We start from the raw sequence: 11,350 nt of genomic DNA, 5'->3' as shown, positions 1-11,350 counted from the left end.
ATTTATGTCGTAACGATAACTTGAGTGTATAGACCTATGAAATTATACTATGAGGTGCCATACTACAGTAGAAAGCTTTGGATCGATTTTTGCAGTTGTGACATGAACTGTTCAGGAATAATGGTCCAGAAAAAAACTTTTTCATGATGTCTGGACAACAACTTGACTAGCATTTACATGATATCTAGATAATAACTTAATTGTGAATGCATCTCTTCGAGGTTGTAATACAATGTATCAACTACAAAAGGAAGGCTAGCATTGGTTATGAACTGATAAGGAATGGGGGACCATAAACAATAATTTTCCTTTTGTACTGATGATAACTTAACATGAGTGGAAGTGAGTGGTTCTCCTTGAAATTGTACCAACAGTGCCATACACCGAAAGGAAAGGTTGGGATTATTTTTGTAGATTGTGCTTATTGAGGAATAAAGGGGCCATAAAAAGGCACTGCAATATGGTCAAATTCTTTTCCATTGTAAATATTTAACCACCATAAAAAATTAAGAGCTGTTGGGTTGTATCAGGCTGTGCCTTGTAAAGCATTTTTTTTTTCGGAGGTAGAGTAAACATATTCTGGTTGTCCAAAACACCTTTTTCAAAATTCTAAGCAAAGAAGTCTCCTGACAAAGAGGTTCACACCCCTCCTTAGTTCGTAGTAATTTCCCTTATGAACTATTATTGCCTTGGACAGTTTTTCCTTTATTCCTGTATGGTAGAGATTTCTCTATTATCACACTCAATATGTAAATAAATGTGAAGATTATTTAACAAAGGCAACAAAAACAATAAGATAAAGTAAGAATAATATTTATTGGAAACAAGAAACAATGTCAAATTAAATAAAACTATGAAATAATAACAAAACAAAAAATGAATAGATAAATATTTTTGGTCCTTGATGTTTACTGTTTTACACGTTTTGCTTGCGAAAGCAGGAGAAGGTTTGATTTAAAAATCTACCAATTCTGGATCTTGTTGATCTTCTTTTCATTTTCTTGTCTGTAAAAACAATTACTTTATATAAAAGATATTTCGAATACATGAAAACGAAACATGTTGACGACTATGTAGTATCGTTTTATAAAATCTGAAATTTCCCATTTTTTTACCACTCAGAACACTAATCCATGAACTAATGCATGTTGATGGTTTTAATTTTGACTTTTGTGTTTGTTTTATGTTTTCTTTTTGTTTGGTTGGTTGATTTTTGGTTGTTTCTTTTTCTTTTTTTTTGCTGTTTTTTTTTTCATTTTTTCATTTTTTTTTTGGTGCAAATATATTGTGCTTTTTTTTTGTACCAACTGATTGTTTTTAATTTTTCGTAAACATTTTTTTATCTGCTCGATGAAGCTGCTTTACTGGCACTTCTCATTTTTTGTTTTTTGTTTCATGGTTAAAAGATTCTGAGAAATTCTTACCATGTTCTTTATTGAGTTTGTCTCTTTTTCCAAATATTTCATCAACTGATACAATATCTTTTTCATCTTGGATCAATTCCAATTGCTTCTGCAAGATAAAAAAAAAACGATTGGATAAATTATCGATCTCAAATTTCCCTCCCTAATACACGAAAAGATCTATACGACCCATCCAAGTTAAGGGTAGACTTTATATATGGAGTATCGACTCGCCAAGCTGTCGTTTCTTTACGAAGTATGACATTGCTATTAGAGTTATATACAACGTGAACCAAAAGTCAAAACGTGATCCCAATACAGTGTAAACTTGTACCAAGTAATAACAAACTTGTAACATATCATTTTTACCACTTTTTAACGTCTGTATAAAAGTATTAACGAAATCCAAGAGCTTTATTCTTACTTTTAATTGTATTGCCATTCTGCTTTGCATTTCTTCTCTTGGATAACTGATAGTGTATCTGGTATCCTTTGGATCTAAAAGGAGATAAAAAGATAAAAGTTTTTGAAAATCCGAAAATTGCAAATGTATATTTCTTGTTATAGATAACTTAAAAAGGTTTTGTACAACTAACATAATATTTATTAATTAATTTATTTATTTAAATAAATTCATTTATAGACAATAACGGTGCACTGATTTGACATTAAACTGATACACGGATAAGGCTTAGAACCGCGGGACAGTGCGAGTCTCTGCAGAGCATTTTCACCGGTTTGAGCTGAATTTTTGTCAATCCAGTGCACTATGTCAGCGATTTTAATGTATAATCTAATTGGAACTGGCGAAAAAAACAAACATTAAAGGATTCCCTATTAAGACAAAAAAAAAGAATCCTGTAAAATGTTTGTAACCCATAACATCACTTGAACAAATATACAGGACCTACCTCTATATATCCATCTCAGAATATTTTTTTCATGATTGTTTTCCTCGTGGTTGATCACGATTACATTGGGATAAAGTCCGTATTTGTTACGATTGTTCCCGTCCATTTGAGTTTTGATAGTAGGGACTGTAGCTTGTTTGTCTCCATTTTGATCGTGGCTGGTATCAGTGTGAAGAAAACAATATTCATTGTTTCTTATGGGATATCTGGTTATGTCGGTATTACACCAGTTAATCGAATCAAGTGATTCTGGCCAGACTGGGAACACCTCGTCATCTTTTAACCATTTCCCATATAGTTTTGTCTCATATGCTCTCCAAAACTCACTGTCGATTTCGTCCTCTGCCAAGGCAGTGATATCAGACACGAATGAAGTAATCTGTACATTTTCTAATGGTCTTTCGTTGTGGCCTGAAATTTGGAAGAGAAAAAGTTGAAGTGTTTTCGAAGTAATAAGTTGAGTGGCTTACGTTCTTTTGTTACTTTAGCACATTTTCGTTGAACGTAATTTCATAATGCAAAAATAGCTTAAAGGGGCAAAGTCATATTGTTGTGGTTTTTTAAGTTTCAAGCGTTTATAATACTTACAAAATACACCCTTAGCATTGTGTCCTTGTTCAAAATTAACTTCCTCAATAATATTTCTGTCGCCTTCAATTTCTGTATCAATCTCAATTTCTTCTGAAAGGAACAAAAAAAAAACATCTATATCATCAATGGAAATAATGAGGAAATAAACTTATTTTAACCGCTTCTTGCCAGTTCGGCTCTCTAAACCACCACTTGCTCTTTAAAAGCATCACAAGACAATACTAGGAAGTGGGCTATAATACTCTATGAAAATTTAAACTGACTGATCAGAGTCAGAAAGTACTAGTGGAAATACAAAAAAATGCTGAAATATTTAACTGGCAAATGTATGGTAAAAATTGTGTATCGTATGTTTATTTTCTATCCATTGAATTTGATATTTGCATAGCTGATTTCAGACCCAAAAGTTACCTTCATATTCAGGCATGTATATGTTCCCCTGAATCATTACTAATTTCTTCCAGAAACCACATTCTGGATCAGAATAAGTGTCATCAACAAAACTCAGTGATAATTTTCTCTTCTCTTCCTCTATTAAACTAATTGCGTCGCTCATCTTGAAGTGTTGTGTGCAGTGCAATGACTTTTCCCAACAACGGCAACGTCGAAGTCGTCGCTATGGTATGCCTGTTACGTCTTTTCCGTCTTTTCTTTTTACTTTTCATTGGCTGATTTCATAATTAGAAAACTAATGAAAACCCACATTTTGGGATGATAGTTCACTTAGTTGGCGATTTTTTTTTTATTAATATTACAAACATACCAAAATTGCACGTAGATCTATTAGTACTTGAACTTCGCATGCGTCTAATAAAACTAACCAATGAAATGCAAAATACGTAATAGACGTAATAGGCAAAGCATAGCGACGACGGCGACGTTGCCGTTGTTGGGGAAAGCCATTGCACTGCACGCAACGCTTCAAGATGAGCGACGCAATTAGTTTAATAGAGGATGAGAAGAGAAGATTATTGCTCAGTCTTGTTGACAACACTGATTCTGAACCAGAATGTGTTTTCTGGAAGAAGTTGATAATGATTCAGGGGAATACATACACGCCTGAATATGAAGGTAACCGTTTTAGATGTTAAACAAAAAGACACCGTTTTCCAAAAACGGCGAAAATTATATCATGTCAAACGGGGAAAAAGACATACGATACAAAACTGGCCCATTTCATTTATTGCTTAAATATGGTAGCATTTCTTGCTTTTATTTACTAGTACTTGCTTAAAAGTTCGTGGATTTTTATACGCATACACTTGATGTTCAAGGGGTAGATATAGTGGACATTCCCTTGATCTACCAACTCTATCCCCTGAAGTTAACTATTTTACTCGCTGTAATCAGCCCAAATCTGTGTACATTCGTTTCTAGTGGCGCTTAAGAATAAGGAATAGGGAGTCGGGCTGGATTCTTACATTTTTGTACCATCGTTTCTATATATATGTTTTCTTGTTTGTACTTTTCAGAAGAAATTCAGAATAATACGGATATCGAAGACAATGGAACTATTGCAAGAAGTGTTAGTCACGAGAAGAAATTTGATTCTCATGTTGTATATTGTAAGTATTAATGTAACGCTTGTGTTGTTATCAGCAACTAAATTCGAAAAAAAAAAAACACACAATAAACTAAGACTTTGCATCTCCACGCTATCTTCAACATTCTAAAATGAGACCTACAAATATTATTTATTACTTCGTAAGTACTTTCACCTTTTCTCTTCCAAATTTCAGGCCAAAATGAAAGATCATTAGAAGATCTACACATTACTTCATTCGTTACTGACATCATTGCCCTGGCAGAGGACGAAATCGACAGTGAGTTTTGGAGGGCATATGAGGAAAAACTGTATGGGAAATGGTTAAAAGATGACGAGGTTTTCCCGGTCTGGAGAGAATCACTTGAATCAATTAACTGGTGTAATATCGACATAACCAGAGATCATATAAGAAACAGTGAGTATTTCTTTTCGCACGGATGGTTATATAGAGGTGGGTCCTACAACCTTTTTCGAGTTTCGTTCCGACGTCTGACAAATAAAAAAAAAACCCACACACGCAAATAAGACTTCATCTCCGTGCTATTTTTAACATTCTGGAACGGAGTCTAATGAAAATTGGCAATCCAACTTATTTTTACGAAAGCACTTGAACTTTTTCTCTTCCAAATTTCAGGCCACAATGAAAGATTATCAGAAGATATAAAAACTACTTCATGCGTTGCTGACATCATTGCCTTGGCAGAGGACGAAATCGACAGTGAGTTTTGGAGGGCATATGAGAAAAAACTGTATGGGAAATGGTTAAAAGTTGACGAGGTGTTCCCGGCCAGGACAGAATCATTTGATTCAATTTACCGGCGTAATACCGACATAACCAGAGATCCCATAAGAAACAGTGAGTATTTTTTTTCGCACGGATGGTTATATAGAGGTGCGTCCTGCAAACTATTTCGAGTTTGACGAATAAACAAAATGAATTAGAACATTATTAAACATTTTAAGTTTATACATTTAACTTAGTACTATTTTCGATTCAGTCCATTTATATACAAATATGAAAAAGGTTTGATATCAAGGGCTGTACGTAAAGTATATCTAGAGTAATTTCTAATAAGAAATAGGTTATGCAGGCATATAGAAACTAAAGGAAACGTTTTTTTTTCTCCTTGCAGATTCGATGGGTGTCATCAGATGTGGCAATTATATACGGGATGAAACCAGAATGGCAAAAGCATTGAAAGTAAGGATATTGTTATCCTGCATTCTAATATATATGACGTGCTTCAAAGCTCTTTAGACCACAGTCGTGGTAAAAAATAAGAGAGATAAACACATGCCTAAGATTTCATGCAACACATAGGCTGTGTCTATTCAATAAGAAACTAGTCCTATTAGAATCGAAATAAATCACGGAAACTCCATTTTATCATTGTTTTACCACGGGCTGACCATTTATGTCGTTATTTAACCCCTCACTATCGCGTGGGGTAAAATAATACGACATAAATAGCCCGCTCCAGCTCGTGGTAATACAATGATAAATGGAGTTTTAGTGGTTTAGTTCTTAAATTGACGATAAACAAATCAATTTAATATGTTAACAGTTTTATACATTCTGATTTGTTTTATATATTCTGATATAAAGAAAACTAACACAATACAACCGGATCAAGCGTGGATTTTAGCAAGTTCATTAGAAACGCGATCAGGATACATGTAATTGAAAACCATTTTGAATATATTTTCAATTTTTTTCTATGCTCATATCTATATTTATTAATGTTTCGCATGGTCTTTAAAGTACAGTGAGCCTACATTGAACGTCCACACTTTCCTCTGACGAATTGTACTTCTGTAGTTAGATGAAGCAATTTCTACACTTTTTTCTATTTTGTTTTATTTTTCTTTCAGAAACAACTCGAATGTGCAAAAAAGGAAGTAAATATTGTTTCATACGATGAATTGTTTGAAAACAGAAACAAACTTATAAGGAAACACGGTGAGTGTTCCTTGGGGCATTCTTTTATTCATTTATTACCGAAGGAGGAATTAAGATTGTAGTCAGTATTATATTATTATTGCGTACGGTGTTTTATATTGGCATAGTTATTGGTCCTAGGCTAGCCATGTTGAACTGTGGCGTAGCCGAGGACCAATAACTCAGCAAACATGGAAAACCTTACGCAATTATACCTTTATTGACTAACATGTCCAATACGTTATATTGGCCTAGGCCAATATGGATTTTAATCAGGCCAATATGACGTATTTGACGGTTAAATCCCGTATTGGCGCACTTTTGTATTTTGTATTGTATTGTTAGTTTTTTATCATATTTATGCTAATATTCGAACATTGGTCAATAATTTGAAATAAGACAACGGTACCAATAGCATAAAATGTAAATTCGCTATTTCAAAATTTTCCTGCACAGCAGAATATATATAACCTAGTGTGATGAGTATTAAATCAGAATGGAGTTATAGGTATGGGAGGAGATAGCCATTGGAAGGACAACACGACTGATGTGTACAAAAGCAAAGCATAAAAACAAACTAAAACAAGTTCCCTTAAAAAGAAACATCTGCATGTACATATGATGTATCAAGTATTGTTTTAAATGTTGATTAAAAATGCACCATAGATTTCAGCGTTTTGTTCTGCTTTTAACATCAACTTATTACTTATTTTTTCAGATAAGAAAATGCAGAAAAAATCAACAAAAACAAGAATTACCAGATTTTTTACCCGGGCATTCTCCTGTTTTCGTAGACAAAAAGTATAGTGATGTGTTTCAGCCTTCATCAATGACCGAAAGTGTATACCTGTTCAGTTTTGTCATCATTCCATTATTTTCAATTATCAGACTTTCTATTTATGTTTTATCTGCATTAAACTCTTGCTGTTTTCTCATTTTTACTTTTTTCTTTATGTTTTGTTTTGTTATTATTATTCTTATAATTTGACTTCTATTTATGTTTTCTTCTGCATTAAACTCATGCCATTTATTTTGTTTCTTTTTATTACGTTTTGTTATTATTCCGTCGTTATTTTCTTTTTTAGTAATTGATCCTTATTTTCTTTTTATCTTCATTAAACTTTGCTATTTTACTTACTATGGTTTTTTGTTTGTGTTTGTTGTCTCTAGTCATTAGTAACTCACATATCATCGGCGGACCCAAAAGGTCCGGTAGCCACGGCCCCCTTACTCAAATTTATTAAATAGCGTATTTTTGGTGTGTGTAAATGCATGCAATAACATTTATTTATAAAGAATCTGTTTGTATCCCCACTGACCCCTTAAAAAATAATCAAAATTCCAGAACGGTTGAGGAGGGGTTGCGCATACGAGGTTTAAAAAATGCAAAACCCTTAAATTGGATTATCTCCCTTCGGAGTCCTTCCGGCTGACAGTAATTATATCTACATATGATGCGTAACTTGAAAAAAAAATCCCCAAAAAACCAAAGAGCAGTTGAGGAGGAGTTGCGACATCTAAATCCTTTAGTTGGATCCTCTCCCCTTTGAGCGCACCGTCATTATTTTCCTTCATGCATAACATTCCTACGAGATTTCATCAAAATCCGTGGAGTGGTGTAAGAGGTGTTGCGCTTACAAAAATGTGGACAGACGGACTGAAAGACAGATAGATAGACAGCTAGGCAGCAAGATTCCTTTACATTATTATTTATTAACCAACTTACTACAATATGTATAGAAATGCTCATTCTTTATGAACCGAAAATTTCAACAACTGGTCATTACGAACCGGAAATTCCTACAGCCGGTCATTACGAAATCACAACCAAGCATTATGAATTTCAAAACAGGGCATCAACACGGGACCATTAGGAACTAAATCAAAATGGCGTACATTTCTTAAAATAGGTGACAACTTTAATTAAGAGTGACCGAACAATTCAATTAATCAGATTAGGATATTTAAAGTTGCTGAAAGATGGTACTATTGGGACTAAGTATATTGAATTATTAGGTATGTTATTCCAGCAATGCTAGCGGTTGTCTGGCAAGCTATTTTCTAACTTGGTCCATTTCTTGGAGTATGGAGGAACGGAATTCCAACCTCTTACGTTGTAGGAGTATAAGGTATGTTTGATCTTCAGTTTTAAATTTACGATTTTTTTTTGTGGGGGGGATTATTGGAAAAGGCAAAAAAAATGAAATCTCGAAGAGGAACCAAATACTTCTCTATACAGAAATGCTAAAGAAAAAGGCGACTTTCGTGTTTTAGTGATTTTTCAAAGACGAAATGTGCAGTCAAATCTCATTGTTTTGCACAAATCCAGGTGTTGAAATTAATCTTCAAAGTACATTTCTTTTCTCTTTTTACTCAATACCGTGTGCCCTCTGTCAAAAGGCATTTGAAAATAGCTTGATTCCAGATTAAAATGCACTTAAAAACACTGTTTTTACGTTAAAAATGGCCAAATCAGTTGATCGGGCGACTGGTCACGTGACTAATCAGCCCACGAATATTCAATTTTGGTGATCGCAGTTTCTCCTAATTAGTTATTAGATATGTTTAATCTTGTACTTATCTATAAATTAACGATTTTTTGTTTTTGTTTTTTTTTTTTTTGGGGGGGGGTGGGGGGTGGGGGGGGGGGGTTATTGGAAAAGACAACAAAGCCTTCATGATTTATTTTCATAAATATTTGATTCATCGAGATATGAACTTACTTTTTAATTAATTTGAAATGATATGTATATATAATATATTCTGACTTAATCGTCCTGAAATAAAGTTGGTTAATAAAAGTATCAATGCATGGCCTTTTCCATTGGAATTAATAACGGCCTCGTGTGGCTGTAATGGCCCGCGGCGATGCCTCGGTCCATTACAGTCATGCTTGGCCATTATTAATACATCTGGAATGTTACAAGCCAATATTGAAAAGACCATACGCTAATACAATGATAATATAAGGCAAGTACGGTATATAACCTGTAAGAGGACGAAGTTGGATACATAAAATTTTTACTTTGTATGAAATGCATTTCCCACTATTGTTCAACTTTTATATTTTACAACCTGTTTTTACTTAATTAAATATTTTACATATTGTTTTTTTTTTATGTTCGCAGTTTTATTTTCAAATGAAATTGCTATGCACATGATACAGTTACTTTTTGAAAAATCAAAGTACTCATGTACTGAATCAATTTGTTTGATATTGTAAATGGGCAAGTTTAAACAGAAAAAATCCTTCCATCCGTATCTGCTTTATAATTACAACTCATAGAAACATTAGCATTTTTTATTTAGAAACCATACGGAAATAAATAATGATTTTATTAAAGCACTTGAGCCAAACGGGGACCAAATATTTCCTGAAAATTAACAAAATAGTTACCTGTATGGTGTACTTATTTTATATCGTTAAACTAGACTTACATGGGGAAAAGTCTGGGAACTTGAGTTACCTTTCTTTGAGAAATTTGTGCCGATTTTTTTTTAGAAAAGGAGCATATGATAGCCTTTAATCCCTCCTTTTACAATTGTTTTTTGGTCGGACCACTCCCTCCTCATAAAATCTGGATCCGCTAATGTCGTACATTTCAATTCACGCGGTGAAAATCTATTTACCGATGGTATGCAGCTCCCAAGACTGAGAATTCCAAGTAAACAAGTTGGTTAAAAGTATTCGCTTATACATGATGCAAAACTAGAATTGAGAATAAAAGGATATAGAGAGACAGCAGTCGCCGAGAAGGTCTCCGTTATACATGTGAAAGACTCCGCGTGCATTGCATCAGCCTTGACCCAGCTATGGGTCAATAGCTTCGCTGCCTTGTGAATACCCATTCCATTTATGGGAAAGTGTTCGGGAGAAAACCCAGAGCATAAATCTAGTATGGGAGCTGTGAAGTACCTCCCTCCTGTGCTTCTAGGAGAGGTCTAATATATAGGATATAAGTGAGAGGTAACCCTAAAAGAAACCCTGGAGTGCTGAAGTCGGAGATGTTTGGGCCATAACTGGCACACGTTAACAATTATGACACTTGGAATACCTTATTTATCATCGAACATTTTTATATTGACTATAACATCAGCAGCATAATAAGAGCACACAACTGGTGGAAAAGCCACACCCCTTTATCTGAAAAGTTTGATTTCCTCTAAGAAAACAGGTATTACTTAGAAATAACTGATATACATTCAACGAATGTCATACCAGGAACACTGTCCTCATGAAAACATTGCTCAAGAAAGTGTTTATCTTGAATAATATTTTAAATTGAGTCTAAAATGACCAACAAGTAGAATATTCAGGAAAAAAATCAAACTATTGAAAAGTGAACATTTTGCCTTTTCATTGAGATATGATGCAATCCATTTATTCATACTTGTCATATTTAATCGAATATAACAATATTGTTAAGTCAACTCAGTTCTGTTTTATTTGCGATAAGCACCGGCTTGGAAGAAACGGGTTTACCCGAGTGTAGCTTGTTGTAAATTGTTATCATTAAACTCTGATTAAAATCACAATCTTTAAAATATCACACAAGAATTCACGTGCGCAAGTTTGCGTAATAATCAGGTTCTATGTTGGTTTACATGGGACGCATAGATGAATGAAAACAAACTCTCCGCTATGCTGCAGAATTGCACTACAGACTATTTAACCATTTCCAGTTTCTAAATTTTTTAGTCGAAAATCAATTTAGCGACCTCCAGGTCAAATCATACAAACTTGAGCCACAATTGTTGAAATTAATCCTGCCCTTAGATACATGTACCTCGCATCTAGCTAAAACTATTTCTCAGTTGATATGCTACAACATGTCGTATTAACACTTATGTGCTCTGCAAAAGCTCTTAGTTTCTTGACATCCAGTTCTAAAGACATTATCACTCGCCATACACTTATTAATTCCTTGAACACCTACAGCTCTATTATCACATATAGACC

The 11,350-nt window shown here is 33.9% G+C and overlaps 2 protein-coding genes across 2 annotated transcripts; one reads left to right on the top strand and one right to left on the bottom strand.

The window, feature by feature from the left end:
• Positions 1–807: 807 nt before the first annotated feature.
• LOC148610126 (uncharacterized) lies at positions 808–3,489 on the bottom strand. Its single transcript, XM_088540884.1, has 6 exons — positions 3,317–3,489; positions 2,903–2,995; positions 2,315–2,725; positions 1,828–1,901; positions 1,425–1,512; positions 808–1,005 (listed from the first exon to the last, which is right to left on the bottom strand). The coding sequence occupies exons 1-6, from the start codon at positions 3,459–3,461 to the stop codon at positions 917–919; spliced, it is 900 nt and encodes a 299-aa protein (XP_088397010.1). The 5' UTR covers positions 3,462–3,489; the 3' UTR covers positions 808–916.
• Positions 3,490–4,579: 1,090 nt separating this feature from the next.
• Positions 4,580–7,528, top strand: LOC148610125 (uncharacterized). The gene is made up of 6 exons (XM_088543177.1): positions 4,580–4,613; positions 4,645–4,866; positions 5,086–5,307; positions 5,585–5,652; positions 6,324–6,411; positions 7,109–7,528. The coding sequence occupies exons 1-6, from the start codon at positions 4,580–4,582 to the stop codon at positions 7,195–7,197; spliced, it is 723 nt and encodes a 240-aa protein (XP_088399303.1). The 3' UTR covers positions 7,198–7,528.
• Positions 7,529–11,350: the final 3,822 nt, after the last annotated feature.

The sequence above is a fragment of the Perna viridis genome, chromosome 8, assembly GCF_037379345.1.
Source record: "Perna viridis isolate PV_CMFRI_1.1 ecotype Kerala chromosome 8, ASM3737934v1, whole genome shotgun sequence".
Taxonomy (NCBI): Eukaryota; Metazoa; Mollusca; class Bivalvia; order Mytilida; family Mytilidae; genus Perna; species Perna viridis.
Note: the sequence above shows the minus strand (reverse complement) of the source record. Positions and strands in the feature narration are given on the sequence as shown.

What these genes read in the sequence shown, in the direction of transcription:
- LOC148610126 (XM_088540884.1), bottom strand. Translation starts at nt 3,461, where the DNA reads ATGAGCGACGCAATTAGTTTAATAGAGGAAGAGAAGAGAAAATTATCA. An exon ending in CAATGCTAAGGGTGTATTTT is followed by an intron (nt 2,726 to 2,902) that starts GTAAGTATTATA and finishes TCCAAATTTCAG; the next exon opens with GCCACAACGAAAGACCATTA. An exon ending in TCTGAGATGGATATATAGAG is followed by an intron (nt 1,902 to 2,314) that starts GTAGGTCCTGTA and finishes ATCTCCTTTTAG; the next exon opens with ATCCAAAGGATACCAGATAC.
- LOC148610125 (XM_088543177.1), top strand. Translation starts at nt 4,580, where the DNA reads ATGAGACCTACAAATATTATTTATTACTTCGTAA. An exon ending in TATTATTTATTACTTCGTAA is followed by an intron (nt 4,614 to 4,644) that starts GTACTTTCACCT and finishes TCCAAATTTCAG; the next exon opens with GCCAAAATGAAAGATCATTA. An exon ending in CAGAGATCATATAAGAAACA is followed by an intron (nt 4,867 to 5,085) that starts GTGAGTATTTCT and finishes TCCAAATTTCAG; the next exon opens with GCCACAATGAAAGATTATCA.